The sequence below is a fragment of the Hippocampus zosterae genome, chromosome 7, assembly GCF_025434085.1.
Source record: "Hippocampus zosterae strain Florida chromosome 7, ASM2543408v3, whole genome shotgun sequence".
In the NCBI taxonomy this organism is placed as follows: domain Eukaryota; kingdom Metazoa; phylum Chordata; class Actinopteri; order Syngnathiformes; family Syngnathidae; genus Hippocampus; species Hippocampus zosterae.
This window is the reverse complement of record NC_067457.1, coordinates 4,852,660-4,869,966: the sequence shown is the minus strand read 5'-3', so window position 1 is coordinate 4,869,966 and position 17,307 is coordinate 4,852,660. Positions and strand designations below refer to the sequence as shown.

The 17,307-nt window shown below is 47.8% G+C and overlaps 1 protein-coding gene across 45 annotated transcripts in view; it reads left to right on the top strand.

The window, feature by feature from the left end:
• The window catches only part of LOC127604443 (ankyrin-3-like), a 51,970-nt gene extending 36,620 nt beyond the window's left edge, over positions 1 to 15,350 (top strand). For 24 of the 45 annotated variants that reach the window (XM_052071484.1, XM_052071488.1, XM_052071479.1 and 21 more), the window contains 10 exons: positions 660 to 6,500; positions 8,639 to 8,713; positions 9,408 to 9,539; positions 9,621 to 9,764; positions 12,066 to 12,573; positions 13,157 to 13,256; positions 13,350 to 13,487; positions 13,809 to 14,115; positions 14,696 to 14,765; positions 15,009 to 15,350. In XM_052071484.1, the coding sequence (XP_051927444.1) occupies positions 660 to 6,500; positions 8,639 to 8,713; positions 9,408 to 9,539; positions 9,621 to 9,764; positions 12,066 to 12,573; positions 13,157 to 13,256; positions 13,350 to 13,487; positions 13,809 to 14,115; positions 14,696 to 14,765; positions 15,009 to 15,048 (7,355 nt within the window). In that variant the 3' untranslated portion in view covers positions 15,049 to 15,350. Of the gene's footprint in view, positions 1 to 659; positions 6,501 to 8,638; positions 8,714 to 9,407; positions 9,540 to 9,620; positions 9,765 to 10,939; positions 11,695 to 12,065; positions 12,574 to 13,156; positions 13,257 to 13,349; positions 13,488 to 13,808; positions 14,116 to 14,695; positions 14,766 to 15,008 lie in introns of those variants that run through there. The other 21 variants (XM_052071510.1, XM_052071507.1, XM_052071509.1 and 18 more) reach the window with 12 other exon arrangements.
• The last annotated feature ends 1,957 nt before the right edge of the window (positions 15,351 to 17,307 follow it).

The following is a 17,307-nucleotide window of genomic DNA, read 5'->3' as shown; positions in this document are numbered from 1 at the left end:
CTCTATGGTGAAGTGGCAGTTGTTGTTTTGTGGAACAGCCGTGCATGTTCGGAGGTCTTGATTTTGGCTGGTGTTTTCTTTCTGTAGTGTACGCTTGTCACCATCTTTTTCTGGACTGCGCATGACAAAATGGACCAAACGTCAGTGTTGGAGGACACATTTTGTCATTTAAAAAAAAAAAGGCAAAGGGCTTGTGTGGCCTGACATTAAGGGCCATGTATAACATTGGGACCAAACAGATAAAAGGCACTTTCAAAGTGGTTTGAAACTAGACGCAGAATCCATTTGCTGCTTTGAGAACATTTCATGAGGAGCTGCTTTTGAAGTAATCCTGGTGCATTTGTCCTGCCATTTTTCCGTTGCCAATTCAGTGCCATTGTCTTTGTTTTTCTTTGCTGCTTTTTGGGCTTCGATATGAATCATCTATTTTGTTGTGGTTGTCAGTGTTCAAGAGAACACTTGAATATCTCATCACTTGAAGAAACCGCTGTTTGTTGTTCCTTTAATAACAGAAATATTTCACTGACCAACTCTCCCTCCTCTGATCCCTTCTTCTTCCGCATCATCTTTTCTTTTCACATTTTTGTTGACTATTACACATCCTTTTGATTTCTTTTCCCATTACTTCTCCATCATTGTTTCTCCAAATTCCGCCGAAGAAACAGCAGTTGAGCGAAGCACACCAGCCACAAGAGCACTGCCTGCTGGTCACCCTCACAAACCTGTCTTTCCAACCAGACCTTACGCCTCATGGTCGACTGCTCCTCTTACCCTCCCTGGCCAAGCAAAGCTCGGCGGAGTGGGCGGTTCCGTCATCGTTGCCGATTCATCGGCCGGCTCAGCAGCTGCTTCTCCACTGAAATCCGCCTGGCCCTTCACCCCATCACCTGCATGTTCTTCTCCAATTAGAGCCAGCATGGCAGCTCCATTGCAAGCACCCAATCCGGCATCCCCTGACATACTTCCTTCGTCCCCGGTGAGGTCTTACAGGACTATACCATCACCCATTAAAACGGTTGTCCAGCAGGCTCACTATCCTGTCCAGGCCTCCGCCGGCTTGGTGTCCTCTCGAGTTCCATGTAAACCTGCAACAGATCCTGCTTCTATCAAAAGTCTTTCTTCACCCTACGCATCGAGGACCTCTCCAGTTCACTCTCTACCCAATGGTTACATACCAGATAAGTCCCCAGCTGCTCCAATCTCACCAAAGAAACCTTACAGCATCTACAGTTCTAGTATGTCTTTTAAGATAGACACAGGAGCTCCACATCCTTCGTCTGCTACAAGCCTCTCCACCCTGCCCTCTTTGAAGACCTCTCCTGATTCGAGCCTGTCTTCTCGGGTGGGAAAAACCTCCTTGTCATCGGTGACCTCGACCGGGAAGACAGCCATTGCGTCATCGGAATTGCCCAGGGTGAACGGAAATGTTTCACCCGTCAAATATGCGTCGTCCTCATCTACACCCTCCTCACCTTCTTCCCGACTCCTGTCAGAGAGAAGCCTTCAAGAGCGGATACAAGCCACCACCCAGGCAGCCACAACTGGCATCAGTGCTGCCATAAATGAAGCCATTGACTCCTATTCTGCAACCGGCTATGGCACGCTTAAATCGATGTCATCCTCTCTCAGATCCGCTCCAGCAAATTCTGCTTACGGTCCTCTGAGATCTGCCGCTCCCTCCTCAGTGCCTGCAGTTACCTCAAATACAGTGACTGTACCCGTATACTCGTTGGTCAGCGTCATGCTAGAGACCCCAGTTAAACCAGGGCCAGGCTCTCTCAAAATGGCGCCTCCCGATTCCAATCGCACCTCACCCTCTCCATCGCTATCCTCCTGTGTCACAGCCTCCAAAATGAAGTCCCAGTTGAAATCGCCGCCTTACATCACGCCACCCATCATTCATCACGCCGCCACCTCCAACCAGGAGATATTAAAAGATGTAGCAGACATGAAAGAAGACCTGATGAGAATGACAGCCATCTTACAGACGGACACACAGACGGCTGCTAAAACGGTCCAAACGTCACGCACCAGCACTCCTCGTGAGACCAAGTTAGAAGACGATGAGCCATACAAACTTGTTGAGAAAGTGAAAGAAGATTTAGTGAAGGTGAGCGAGATACTACAGAAGGATATTGTGAATGAAAGTAACGAGAATGTTGAAGAGGATGGCTGGGAGGAGTTTTCCACAGATGAGATTGAGGAGGCCCAAAGAAACACATTCTCTGACCGACACGCTCACTTTGATGAGCGCTCACATCTGCTTAAGCACCAGTCGAACAATGACCTTGATTTGGCGAAAGTGGTCGACTTTTTAACCAGCGATATTGGGGCTAGCTCCCTCTCCAAAATGGCAGAATTGAAAAGCAGATACGAGGAGGTGAAAGGGGAAGGGGAAGAGAAACAAAAACGTATACTGAAGCCTTCTATGACAATACAGGAGCACAAACTGAAAATGCCTCCACCAGTGTCGGGTATGCTCAGGTCCCCATCCGAGAAGGACCTTAGCAAACTTGCCGAGTCTTATCAGGGGGGCGACGCCATTCTCGAGTCCCCAGAGGAGCTGTCTCATGAGCAGGATAAGAGTCCGCTGTCTGACAGTGGCTTTGAGACTAGGAGTGAGAAGACACCATCTGCTCCCCAGAGTGCAGAAAGTACAGAGCCCAAGCCTTTATTTACTGATGCTCCCATCCCTCCCAGTGTGTCTGAGACCAGGTTAGAGGGGGTCCGTGTTCAGAGGCTCTCTGATGAGCCTCTCTTGATGGAGGAGGCCGCTTCTGCTCTTTCTTCTGCCGAGTCAGGTGCAGCTTCAGGAAGCTCAGTCGCCTCCATCCAAATGATGGTTCCAGAGGAGGACTCAATGAGCATGTGTCTTAAAGAGGAGACTCATATTACCACTACGACCAGAATGGTCTATCATCAGTCTCAGCTCACTGACAGCGCAGAGGGGATTGAGGAAGCCGTGTCAGTGCGAGACATCATGAAAGCCTTCCAGTCTGGTAGGGACCCGTCCAAAGACCTGGCAGGCCTTTTTGAACACAAAGCTAACCAGGACTCAGTCAAAGGCGACGAGCTGTCGCCAAGATTTCTTAACAGGGACTTAAAATCCAAACCCAAAGTAGAACGGATAATTGAGGTTCATATTGAGAAAGGCCACAGCACGGCAGAGCCGACTGAGGTTTATATCAAGGAAACAAAGAAACACCCTGAGCTGTATGTCTATAAAGGGGACCGGACCGTTAAGGAACTGCTTGATTATGATGAGAGCCAGCAGGAAGAGGAGGAACTGATTGCTGAAGAATACCTGCCCCCTTTCCTGGAAACATCTCGCGTTAACACACCAGTTTCGCAGGAGGAGGACAGTCGGCCAAACTCTGCTCAATTGATAGCGGACGATTCCTACAAAGCGCTAAAGCTGCTCAGTCAGCATTCCATAGAATACTACGATGATGAGCTATCGGAGATCAGAGGAGAGTCCTACGGGTTTGCTGAAAAAATGCTCCTCTCCGAGAAACTAGAAGCATCCTCCACATGTCATTCAGACACAGAAGATTCCGCAATGAAGACTGACAGGAACCTAACCTCTGAGCATCAAGATAGCCCTAAAAGGGAGTTTATATCCAAGTCCAAAGATGGGTCCTCGAAAGCAGGAACATTTTTGCATCGAGATGAATCGCCACAGTTTGATAAAGTTACAGTGCTCCATTATTCAACTGAACAAGGTAGCCCCAAGCATGCAGTCTGGATGAGATTTACTGAGGATAAACATGACAGGAGCAGGGACAAGCTACTATATGAGGACAGGGTGGATCAAACTGTAAAAGAAGCGGAAGAAAAACTCTCTGAGGTTTCTCAATTTTTCCGCGATAAAACAGAAAAGCTTAATGATGAACTTCAGTCACCTGAAAGAAAGCCTATGCGACGAGAACTCAAAGAGCCGAGGTCTTGGCCAAGCTCAGCATGCAGCAGCCCTCAAAAAACTAAGACAGGGGACGAGGCATTCAGTAAAACCAAACTCGGGGAGCCTTCTGTTGGTCAAACATTTGGTAGCATTTTACCCAATGAAAAGAAAAGCTGTGGCTTGCCAGGCAGTCCTCAGAAAAGCCAACAATCTAAGACCTGTGCGTCGGAGCCCTCCTCTCCCTCACATGTAAAATCTGTGAGGATGAAGTTCGAATCTGAGGCTCAGAAACGACCTCAGTCTAGACCAAGCAAAACACCCCCTCCAGTTCAACCAAAACCTTCTGTAACGAAATTACAGGAGAGCAAACTCCCGGTTTACCAGTTTTTTGCGGATAGAAAAAAAGTTACTGAAACATCCCAGGGGGAAATACCCCAAAATAATAATGAAGACACAGTTAGCACTAAAGTGGCTTTGGTGTCACCCAAGTCCCCCAAACTGTTTCCAAATAGAAATGTCCCAAACGTGTCGGTACAAAAAACATTTTCAGAGAAAGATAGTGATGCTAACGAACATCATGTCACAAAGAAAGCCTCAACAGAGGTATCAAGAATAGATAGTGATGACCTTATGAATAAAAACGGAAGGAAAAAATCTGAATCTCAAATTCCTCTCAGAACAACATTGATTTATAATGACCTCCCTAAGAAACATCCACTAACAAAACCCTCCCAGATTCCAACATTATGTAAAAGTAAAAGCCTTGAGGCAACCTCCACCAAAACAAATGAAAATGTTACGTTTGAAATCCTTGACAATGCCCCAAAGGATTCAAACTTGAATAACTTGGTCAGTTCCAGGGATATTCTGGAAAAAGTCATGACGACTCCGGCTGCCGCAGCACCTAAAGAAAATTTCAAAGGCATTAAAACATTACCAGTTTATGTCAGTCTACAGGTTGGCCGCCAGGCTGAAAGGGAGGCCAAAGGGGGTCTGCATGCTGTCAAGCAGAAGTCAGTTTCTGGACTTGGTCCACTCAGCCCAGATGATGACACCCTAGAACAGATCTCCTTCATAGATAGCTCAGGTAAAAGCCCCCTGACACCAGAGACCCCCAGCTCCGAGGAGGTCAGCTATGACCTCACTGCAAAGACCCCTGATGGCTTTATGGGGTTGGTACCAGATAAACCCAGCCCAATCATGGAGGTACCTGAGGAATTCGAACAAGATGACCAAGGAAGAGGCATCATCTTTTTGAAAGAGACCACGTCTGAAATCAAAACTAGCATCAACACTGCCCAAGCAGACCTCGCTAATGCTAACATGCAGGAAACAATGACGGATAACTATCAGAGATTAGAGAACACTTCCATCCTGCAAGAAAGCACAGTTAACGGGTATAATTATAAAACCGGACAGGAGGCCTCCATCGACAAAGGCCTTGCATACATCGAATTTCCTCCTCCGCCTCCTTTGGACCTCTCCGAAACTTCTGATCCAGACAAGAAAGGTTCTTGCGCTTCGTCAGAAACTGAGACGGAAATGATGGAGGTGAATTTACAGGAAGAACAGGAGAAGCTACTGATTGAACCAATAATACGTATTCAGCCCCCTTCGCCGGTGCCGCCTGAGGTGGAAGATAATCAGTTCAACGGTGAGGACGACGATGATGAAGAGTCAATCTTTCACCCGAGTCCCTCGAAGAAATTCACTTTTAAAGCTCCTTGGGAAGTGGCAGGCCAAAAGAAGGAGGAGAAGGAAAATCAGGCCGAAATGAAAAAACATGACAAGAACGGAAATGACAAAGATCGTCTGGTTGGAACCAACGGTTCCAATGGCAAGGGGGAGGACGATGAATGTGAACAAAATGGAAACGACCAGTCCATAACAGACTGTTCGCTAGCCACAACAGCTGAATTTTCTCACGACACTGACGCAACAGAGATCGATTCCCTTGATGGCTACGACCTCCAAGATGAGGACGATGGACTGTACGAACAAGCCGACTTGAAGTCGTTAGGCTCCCTGGACGGCAGGCGAGATGTCTGGGGGACTGACAATTTCAGGCCTTTAGACCGTTCATTTCCTCCGACTAAACTAGAAGTTATTGAAGAGGAGAAAACCCCCGAGGAATGTTTGAAGGATTTGCCATCAGATGTTAAGAAACCGAATGACGCTCAAAAAGACGCCGTTGAAACGAATGGACAAAAACTCTCAGCAAAAGAGGGATTTTCAGATACATACTTTAGCTATAAATTGGAAGAGGAGTTTAATTCTCCTTTTAAGACTGTCGCGACTAAAGGGTTGGACTTTGACCCCTGGCCCAGTAAAGGTGCCGAGGAAGACATTGTCGACATGGGAGAGGCGCTGGCAAGCAACGGTGAGCCAAAGCCTTTTGGACTAGCGGTCGACGAGCAATCTCAGGCCACGACGCCCGACAGCACCCCTGCCCGCACGCCGACAGACGATAGCACGCCGACGAGCGAGCCCAACCCCTTCCCGTTCCACGAGGGAAAGATGTTTGAGATGACGCGCAGTGGTGCGATTGACATGAGCAAGAGAGACATGGTGGAGGAGAGGCTCCAGTTTTTTCAAATTGGTGAGCATTCCTACTCCGCGGGCAGGTACAGGGTCAGGGACACGGACGTAGACGGCGGTGATCAAGAGCCCACGTGTACCCCTGTAGTTGTCCCCCTGGTCCCTGTACAGGCGACTACGGTACAGCTCGAAATATCAAACGCTGCTGGCGGAGACACAACCGCCAACACCAAATTCACCACGTTTAAAGCAGGATCAAGCTCGTTTGATAAAACGTCTGATAGTCGTTTGGACTTTCCAACCACTTTAGATGATTTTAATCTAGCTACGGGTTCAAATTTGGATATTCTAAACTATGCAAATTGCTCAAATTATCTCACTGATTATTTTATCAATTCCATCAGTCCTTTGGATACACTTTTGGAAACTTTTGAGGATTTGGGCAGCACTTTATCTCATACCTCCTCTGCACCTTCTCAAGAAGTGACCAACACACAAACATTGAACACCTGCAGTGACACCAGTGGCTCCCATTTTATTTAAGATGACACTCAGTGTTGGTACTCATACAACCTTTGTTTAGCCACCGAGAGAACAACAACGCTTTTTTTAAATTTATTTTTTTTAAATCCTACAGCAATAAGAAGCACAGTGCCCAGAGAGGTTGAATGCAACATATGCAAGTCCAGGTTTGGACCCCTTAGAGAAGTGATCTTCTACATTTAGAATTCCATTGGAGACTCTCACTTTTGAAAGCACAAGCGATCCCAAAAAAAATATATTTACACACAGTTTAGCCAAAAGCCACCCAATATGGAGAGCAAGTGACACCAAGGTACATCGGTAGGCATACACCTTACCCTTTGGACTGAACCATTCCCAAGGGAGCTGAAGTTAGAGGCGACAGCACCTCCTGTTGAGGACCGAGAGAACTGCAGGGATGCGTCCTTTTCGGAACCAGCTAAGACGTTCCCGCTCCGCACGCGCCGCTAGCTCCGCCTGCACCAGCACCATCGGCACCACATCCACACCGTCTGCTAGCGCTGAGAGAACCGAGGTTGAGCAGCCAAGCGGAAGGAAGAGTAGGCCGACACTCGGAGGGGGAGAAGCAGGAGGAGGAAGGGAGTGAGGTTGATCAACCAATCACGATTCCCGTCACCGCAAACACGACTAGTTTGTAAACTTTTTTTTATAAACACCTTTTGTATTTTCTTCTTCTTCTGCATGTAGTTGTCGTGGGTGCTCTGTGGTGTCAAGTGGAGCTGTCACTTGTCTGTGTTATCCTTGTGTTGTGTGATTAAGGCCTGCCCGAGGTGATTTTGTGATGTTTTTGATATTTAGCAGCAGGTGTGGTCTGGAATTAGTGGGAGTTTGGCGTGCTTTTTGTCGGTACTCTTCCATATTATTGATATGCCTGACAGACATGAAAGGCCTCTTCAATTCTAGCGTTCTCAGTCCCCCAATAAAAGTACCAGCGGCACTTTCCTGTCAACCATTTTATCAGTCAGCGCATATATTGCAAAGCACACCATAGCAAAGCACACGCTAGAACTTAAGAAGCCTCTCTCGGGATTAGTGAAACTTTTTTGAAGAGTCTTGACATCACTTTGAGTAGGCGGCACAGCAAAAGCACCAGGTTACGGATTGCGATCTTTGTTGGTGTATGTACTCTTTTGGGTGCGCTGAGAAAACAATTCATCGACCCAACTTGACAATCAGGCCTTGCGAGTACAGACCGACCCCTTCTGATGTCAAGCGGCGGCGGTGAGTTGCTTTCGTCGGCCGGTGGAATGTTGCCTGATGATGGTTTGTGACGTGAAACTTAACTACTAACAATACTACCCGACATTAGAACCAAAGCGCTTTTCTGGCCTCACTGATCAGTTGTCCGCATGGATGATGCGGTCACGCATCAGAATGAACGTCACAGGGTTATCCGCTCTTGAACTGAAAGCGATTGAGGATAGTTTGGCCAGAAGAGTTGAGGCAGTGAGCTCAAGTTAGTCCACTGACTTGCATCAAGTTATCTCTCACATAAGTGACATAGTACAAAAACAGACACGGCCCATTTTCATTTGTCGAGCTTGCTTGTGTCTCGCCTCATTCTTAGTTGTCAGATCTTTTGATTATATTTCTTTATCCATCATGCAATTTCCAATTTTTATTTTTTTTGTGTGTGTTGCGCTGCCCCGGTTTCAGGCCCTCAGAGTCCCTGTGAGAGGACGGACCTCCGAATGGCCATAGTCGCAGACCACCTGGGACTCAGCTGGACTGGTGAGTCCGCCCATGAGCTTAGTTTTTAGAGTATTGATAATGCAGTGTCTGCTGCCACCTGGTGGATGCATTGAGTACTTAAAAAAACCGGTCTCCATGTGCTGCAGTGGCCGTCATCAACATATCACGATAATATAGATTTTTAAAATGGACAGATGAGCCGGGACACATGCAAATGTTGAGTTTGAATGTGTAGAAAATGGAATCGTGCCACTCCCACGTTGCGCACGAGGCATTCAGGGCGCGGTCCCTGCAGCCCAGCACAAGCCAGACCACCTGCACTGCAGCATCGGCCCACGCCCACTTTGCGGCGCGCCCTTCCGGCCAGTGGGCGGGCAAGCGCTTCTGATCCATTTTTAATGTGCTGGAGTCAACAAGTGAACACAATGTTCTCTGCACCTTGAATTTATTGCCGGTTGTCATTTAAGTCCCCGTTGAGCTGACTGCGGGCGGATGAGCACAGACCATTACGTTGCAACACTTGAGCTTTATGAATATGCTGTTGTAAAAAGTGCTCAACCATGGAATGAGATCCACCGTCTCCCTTTTCGGACTTCAATAATGCTCATCACCATCCCAAATATCAATTCCACACTTTGTTTTAGGGCTCGGCACTTCATTTGTTTGAGTTGATTTATTTTTTGCATGTTCTGAACACGGATGTTGACTGATTTTTGCCCCGCGTGTGGTGCAGAGCTGGCCCGCGAGCTGGAATTCTCCGTGGAGGAGATCAACTCTATTCGAGTGGAGAACCCGAACTCCTTGACGGCGCAGAGCTTCATGCTGCTAAAGAAATGGGTGCAGAGGGACGGTAAAAACGCCACAAGTAAGACGCACACGCTCCGGATAACGTCGCCGGGTCAATACAAAATGAAGTCCTCACGTATCGTCCGTCTCCTCTCCCCAGCGGACACTTTAACGGCGGTGCTGAATAAGATCAATCGCTTGGATATTGTGACTTTGCTGGAAGGGCCCATATTTGACTACGGTAACATTTCAGGCACTCGCTGCTTTGCCGATGATAACGCAGTATTCCCGGATCAGTCCGATGGTAAATCGTAGTCCACCCTAGCTCCTACACCTCTTTACTCTCTTCCGGCCTGATTTACTAAGATTTCCCAAAACAGCCCCCTTACGCCCGTTTTTTGCATGCTCAAACTTTTAGTAAATCAGGCCCTCAGTCTCTCGCCTTTCTCTCCTTCACCCGCTCCTCACCCGCTGTTTGTCTCAGCCGGACACGCTCGAACCGCGCTAGCTGAGCCGAGGTTCGCTCCAGTCAAACAAACGCTCCAGTCAAACAAACGGCAAACATGTACCTTAAAAGGCTAGAGACATTTTAGATTTTTGAAAATTTAATCCAAAAGGTTGGGCCGAAAATAGATGGACACCTTCAAATTGTTTCATTTATTGCACTGCATCGCCCCCTATTGGCCCACCTTGTATAGTCTGCTATTTTATACGTTAACGAAACATTTTTTTTCCATATGGAGTCCTTGAGTCACTTACATATTGAAGATGAGTTGATATCATCCCAAAGGATGATTATTATGAAAACAAATATTGCTGCATGTTTTTGCTGTGTTTGCTTTGTTTCTCGGATTGGTGAGCATGCTTTGGGTCTTCGATAATCACACCGGGTTTTTTTTTTTTTTGTTGGTTTTAATCCAGTAACCCCCTGCCGATTTGTGCGTAATCTTTCACCAGCTCGCCTCCCAAATTTTTCTGCAGAACAGCAGTTGACTGAAAAACGGGGGTTTACTGGATCATGATTAGACATCATTAGTTTGCCCGCGTTTTCCTCTCTGGCTTTCTCTCTTTTGATCATAAACATAACGCCAGTCGCCGCCGGTCAGAGTTGCGACGGTGATGAGTTAACGGCATGCGCTAACTCCTCCAACTAACTTCCGACAACTTTTTCCGACGCGCGTCGAAAAAGGCGTCGGCGTTTTTTTTTTCCCCCTCACCCCCTTAGAGTTTGTGAAGACGTCATCTCCTCGCTTCCTCCCAGCTTCATCCCCTCCGAGGCCGGCCCGCCTCCTCCTCATCTTCCTCCTCCTCAGACTAACTCCTGCAGAGAAGCCCTGAGTCGGTGCCCCCCACGCCCCCCCCCCCCGTTCATCCGTCACTTCTTGTTTGTTTGCTGTCATTTCATCATCATTTTAACATTCCTGTTTGTTTGTTTTTGTCCGTTTTTGTTTGTCGTGTTTGTGTGCCGCTTTAAATCAGCTCCAAAAGCGCTCAGATCTCCCGTGCTCGCCCCGTGTCCCCAAACGCCTCGCGTCGACATCCCCGCCTCTTTCAAAAGCTCCTCCCCTCCGCCTCCTCCCTCCGTCTTCTGCTTCCCCTCGCGCCCCGCCCGCCCACCCGTCTACCTCCTCCCCGTTGCTCCGGTCCTGCCCCACCTGAACGAGCTCCCGTACTCCCCCCCGCTGCCCTCCTCACCCCGCAGCCCCCTCGACTGCTCCTCCTCCTTCTCTTGCTCTCCTCCCGCCTTCGACTTCCCCTCGCCTCCTCCTCCTTTCTCGTCGCCCCCCACCTACCCTTCCCCCCCTTCCCCTTTCTCCTCCCTCTCTCCCCCTCCTCCTCCCTCCGCTTCTTCCTCCTCCCCGCCTTCCCCCCTCCCTCCCGGCGTGCCGCCTCACTTCAGGCGCGACCATTCCGTCCCCGAGGTCTATATCTAAACGTGTCACCCGATCGGCTAACCCGCCTGTAACGCTAATGAAGCCGTTGTTTGCAAATTTTGGAACCCCTTTTATCTTCCAAAATAAAACAAACAGTGGGCTAATAAATTCATCCATCTGTTTATTAAATTCATTTATCTCTAAATAATTGCTTGTCTTATATAAATTATATAAAAAAAAAAATAAATATTTTATCATATTTTTTTTTATTTTCCTAAATAATTCTTTGATCAATTCCAATGAAATAAAATATAAATAAAATAAAATATAAATAATACAATTTAAAATGATCTTTTTTTTTTTTAAAGAAAAGCAATGTTGAGTTTTTTTCTGTTTGTCTTTTACGACATGAACAATGTCTGTACTGTTTTTCTGACTTCTCCCTTTGGGGGGGGGGGGGTAGTATTGTTCATTCCTCATCATCTCATCTGTCACAAAAAAAAAATTCAGTGTGGTGCAACATCTGCCCAGCTCTGCCAGCGGACTTGCGACGTGCTTTGTGTGGCTTTTGCACAAGCTCCGCCCCCCCCCCCCATCATTTCATTACCTCGATCATTCTTTCCTCCCTCTTTTCTTCCCTTCTTCCGACCCTCGCCGCGTACCCCCCCCCCCCCCTCCTCTCCCCGCACCCCACCACGCTAACCCCCGCTGTCCTCCTGCCACCCACTCAGGATACCACCAAATAGACGCGGAGCTGCGAACCCCCCCTGACCTCCAGTGCACTCCCCCCACCCCGCCGCGCCCCGACGACTTTTTGCGCGAAAGCGGCGACGCCGTAGTAGACTCCCCTAGCTGGCCTAGCGAGCCCCCCCTGGTACGCGCGGAGGACGCCGGCGAGTCGCCCGACAACGACAGGAGGGCCGCCCATCGGCGAGCGATGTTCGAGGGCGCTTACGCCCCCTACGAGAGGCAGGGAGGGCACCTCAAAGATGAAGAGGAGGAGGAGGAAGAGGATGAGATGACCCAGGAGAGGCTGCAGAGTCTCCTGGAGAACATCAAACTGGAGGAGGAAGGGCTGGAGGACGAGGAGATGACGGAGGAGAAGCTGCATGCCATCTTAGAGCAAGTGCGGCAGGCGGAAAAAGAATTTTGCTCACTTCCAGGTTGGAGAGGAGGCGACGCAGCGGCGGCTGTAGATGAGGCCGCGGCGGAACTCGGCGACGCTGCAGAGGAGGGCAGGTACGTCATCTTTGCAATTTCAACATATGCCAAAAATGGATGCCATCGAGAGGTTTTAGCTTGTTTTTTTTCCTCATTAATTAAAATCCTTTTTCATTCATTCATCTTCCGAGCCGCTTGATCCTCACTAGGGTGGCGGGGGGGGGGGGGGGGGGGTGCTGGAGCCTATCCCAGCAGTCTTCGAGCAGTAGGCGGGGGACACCCTGAATCAGTTGCCAGCCAATCGCAGGGCACACAGAATCGAACAACCATTCGCACTCACATTCACACCTAGGGACAATTTCGAGTGTTCAATCAGCCTGCCACGCATGTTTTTGGAATGTGGGAGGAAACCGGAGCACCCGGAGAAAACCCACGCAGGCCTGGGGAGAACACAAACTCCACACAGGGAGGCCGGAGCTGGAATCGAACCCGGTACCTCTGCACTGTGAAGCTGACGTGCTAACCACTGGACTACCGGGCCGCCTATTAATTAAAATCATGAATTCATTTTTCATCAACTCATTGCACTTTTTTTTTTTTTTACCAGCGGTATTCCACATCTTTCCATATTTTTCACTCACCGTCCGTCACTCTCTCTCAGTCCCGATAGCCTGGCGGACTCGTTGGAACAGCCGCCTCAGAGCAGCAATAAAAAGGAAGAGGAGGAGCAAGGAGGCGATCGGTCGGCTCGCAGAGTCCAGGTGAGGAAACGCCGCCGCACCGAGGGAGGGGGGCCGGGGGGGTCCTTATGGGTTGCGGAGCTCCCGTGAACGCTTTTAAAATGTCGCTTGTAGTGGGCGCAAAATGTCCAGTGTGAGCGTGTCTCTGGTGATGATGATGATAATGAGGAAGAGGTGGAGGAAGAAGAGTCCAGTTCCGAGGAGGAGACCACTGTGACCACGAGGGTGTTTTGCCGGCGGGTCATACTGAAGGTGTGTGACCTCTGCTGTGCCGTGTGTGCAGTGCAACTCGCGAGGGGCTTACTTTTGCCCGCGTGAGTTTGTTGCTTGCGGTTGACGACGAGGAGAATTTTAGTTTCACATTCTTCCCACGTACATTGTTTTCCAAATCATTTCCAAGTACGTTGTTGAACAATAGTTTAATTATCTTTAGAAACGTGCGCTGGCTCATTATTTGATGCCAGTGAGACTCATTTTGTAAAAAGGCAATATTTAAGCTTAATACTTATTGGCATAAGATTCTCGATGCATACTGTGAAGCCCTTTCTGATACTTCCCACCCGGCTCCTCCAGGGAGAGGAAGCCCGTAACGTTCCCGGAGAGTCTGTGACGGAGGAGCAGTTCACTGACAGCGACGGCAATCTGGTCACCCGAAAAGTAACCCGAGCGCATGATTTTTGTACTCCGCACGCGCTCACGTGGGGGCTCTCCCTGTCGTCACCCTCCCGTCTATTCACCGCAGGTGATCAGAAAGGTGGTGCGGCGCGTGGTTGGCTCGGAGCGAAAGGACGCGGTCGCCGTTGTCGCCGTCGCGCCGGGCGGCGGCGCGGGAGTTGGGAAGGGCAAGAGGCGGGGCAAACGCTCCCGGCAGGGCCACAAGGTTGCCGTAGTCGTCGGACTGCGTGATGTAGCTTGTGTGTGTGTGTGTGTGCATTTTGTGTTTGTCAAACGCAATGTTAGGAATGTTGGGCTTTTGGGTGAACTTTCCGGATGGACCTAAAACGCACGACGGCTTTCACGGATGAACCCCGCGTGACATCGGATCAAATTTTGATGGCACATGTTCAGTTAGCTTTCGTGTTGTCCTCTGCGTTTGCATCAAAAGATCTCCGCACTTCAACTTCCTGGAAGTCATAGTGTGGGAAACCAGCAACAGCTCTTGTTTGAGTCTTGAGTGTCTGCAGTGCCGCTGCTGTGTTTGTTTTTTTTCCTCTCTAAACGAAACCAACGTGTGACGTAATGTGGGAAAATGTACTCCTAACAATTTGAATTGCATTTGCTGTGTCAGTAGCGTCATTTAGCCGACAATAGCCGCGTTTGGTTCTGTTTTACAGTGGCGAGGGGGGTGGGGGGGGTGGGGGGTTGAGGGGTGTTACGTCAAGCCTGACCAATACAACAATACTGACTTTTGTGTTTTGTGTGTGTGTCTCTCTCTCTCGCTTTCTTTTTTTTCTACTCAGCCGGGAAACGGGAACAACAAACAGGGAAGGAAGAGTCACTCGTAACGGCAGCATCTCCCAACGCACCCTGGTAGGTTGGCCAAATAGAAGTGACGAGCCAATGGGCAGCACTCATATTCAAATATGAGATTGATTCATTTTCTCAAAATATCCTTTTAATAATTTTTACTTTGTGCAACTGTAGAGCGGAATTTGTCCGAAGAATTTTGATCAAAATTAGGGTTTTGGAATTTCTCCCATTTTGGATTCAAAAACAAATCCCAGCATCCTTTGCAGAGCTTATTTGTGTTTTCTTGATCGTCATCATTTGCAGGTCGCTTCCCGCGACGTCACCACTCAGCCACCACACCTGAGCTCGGGAGAACGGACAAACGGGGCGGCGTCCAGTCACGTACAACAATGGCAACGGTTTTGTTTTGTTTTTTTATCCCCGTGCAAGATGAAACTTTTTCCATTTGGCATCAGCAAGCATGTCGAAACACTAGAAGAAACTTTTTTTCCGGCTGGTCGGGAGATTACAAACGCAACCTTCATGGATGCTCTCGTTTTCGATGTGACCAGACGTCACACGAGGAGACCTGCAGATTAGAGGGATGCCTTGTATGGTCACATTTCCGCCTGGAAGCTGACCATGTGGTGATTGATTCTTTTTTTTTAAGATACAAAAAAAATGCCAAAATGTCACCGCATGAAACAATCAGTCGTTTCACAACTCATTTATGCACCGATTGGATGTTGTGACCTGACGAAAAACGACAAGCGTGTGTGGGAAGGAGACTTCTCTGCTGTGTGTGTGCACACGCGCGCGGATTGCATGTGACGCCACTTTTTGTTTTTTAAATTCAGCTTCAATTCTTTTTCCTCGCATAATTCCAAGCACCAGAACACTTGGAGAGGCTGGAACAACTAGCCCATACTTTGTCTTTGCAATAACATGAATAATGATGATAATAATAATAATAATGATGATAATAATAATAATAATAATGCAAAGCTTCATGATTGTGCTTCACGTAAAAAACACACCAGGCTTTTCCAATGGGACTGTTTTTATTGTTTGGATTCTCCAGCCATCCATTTTTTTTATAGCGCTTGTTCTCATTTGGGCAACTTGAGCTTATCCCGGCAGACTTGTGTTGCGAGTGGCAGGGTCCACCCTGGACCCCTCGCTGGCCAGTTGCAGGGCACATATAGGCAAGTATTCACACTCACATTCACTCCTATGGACAATTTCATGAAGCTAACATGCATGTTTTTGGGAATGCGGGAGGAAGGACATACAAGCACAGAATGGAGCCCCGAATCTCTGAACTGTGAGGCAGACATGCATACCACTAGTCTCCACTAGTCTCACTGTGCTGCCCTATATGGATTATTTTTTATTTAATTAACACAAGACGAGATAATCACATTTTTACCTGCATACTCCAAATGTCTTTTTACTGGTACTTTAACACTGTTAAACAAAAAAAAAACAAAGAGAGTTCATCTTTTATGTTCCTGCGTGAAGCTTCTATTCTTATTTTTTAATTGCGTATGAAAAGCGTCTTTAACCTTCCCTAGTGATTGATCAATCAACATGTATGACACCACCAACATAGCCAACACTGGATGACCCGAGATGTTATTTAAGCAGAACAAAAATAAATTGTGTTCAAATGGAAACCTCTGTTGATGTTCTTATGCTCATTTTAGCTCATTGAACATGTCTTCGGGGACACCAAAACGTCAAAAACAGTCGTTTAACACTCTCCTGTCGTGTTTGCGAGTTGTCCCTTCCTCATTTGGTGTAAATCCAATCACAATGTCATGGATTTGTGGTCAAATGCCATTGTTATAGATTCAATCTGTCAGTCTATCTCTTAAAAGGGCAGTGGGATTTTGCACCGTAATGTCGACATCTAGTGGATTAAACAGCAGTCACTTAAACATTGAACGTATCGGTCTTTTCGTGTGTAGTGCCTCTCGTCAACCAGCGGGGGCGCGCGAGTGTTTTACTTTTCAACGAGGGACATTTCCACTAAAGAAGGAGAGTGGCAAACGCTAGTATAGCTTCAAGCTAGCGAATATCAACAAAACACTTCTCCCGCCCGCTTCCTTCCTGGTGTGATTTAGGTCAGCTGTTTGAACTTTAAAGGTGCTACACACCGTGGACGCATCAGACACTGTCACGCCGGTGAGTTGTCTTATTTTAAATATATAGTTTATACACGTGAACAATACCAATAGACATGTATTTACCTGGCTGCAGAGCATAGCTTGAGAAGTCGCTAAACGTTGGGGTGGACCCAAATCTAATCATTTCAATGTTAGGCAAGTTCCTTTCAAAGCGTTGTGTCGAACTTGTAATTGGTTACTTGCATTTGACAGTAATGCAGGTACGTTTCTTTACATATATCTTTGTAATGAGTTGCTTTTTTACTTTTAAGTTACCAGTAGTCTCGGTTAATTGTAATTCCTCATAAAGTGGAGGCGCACAAAATCAGTCGAATGAGGTAATGGCAGTAAAAAAAGAAAAAAAAGCAGAAGAATATGAAATATCCACAATCCACTTATTTGTGGTTAAAAAAAGTTAATGCGATGCTGTAACAACAATATCAACTTCATTGCAT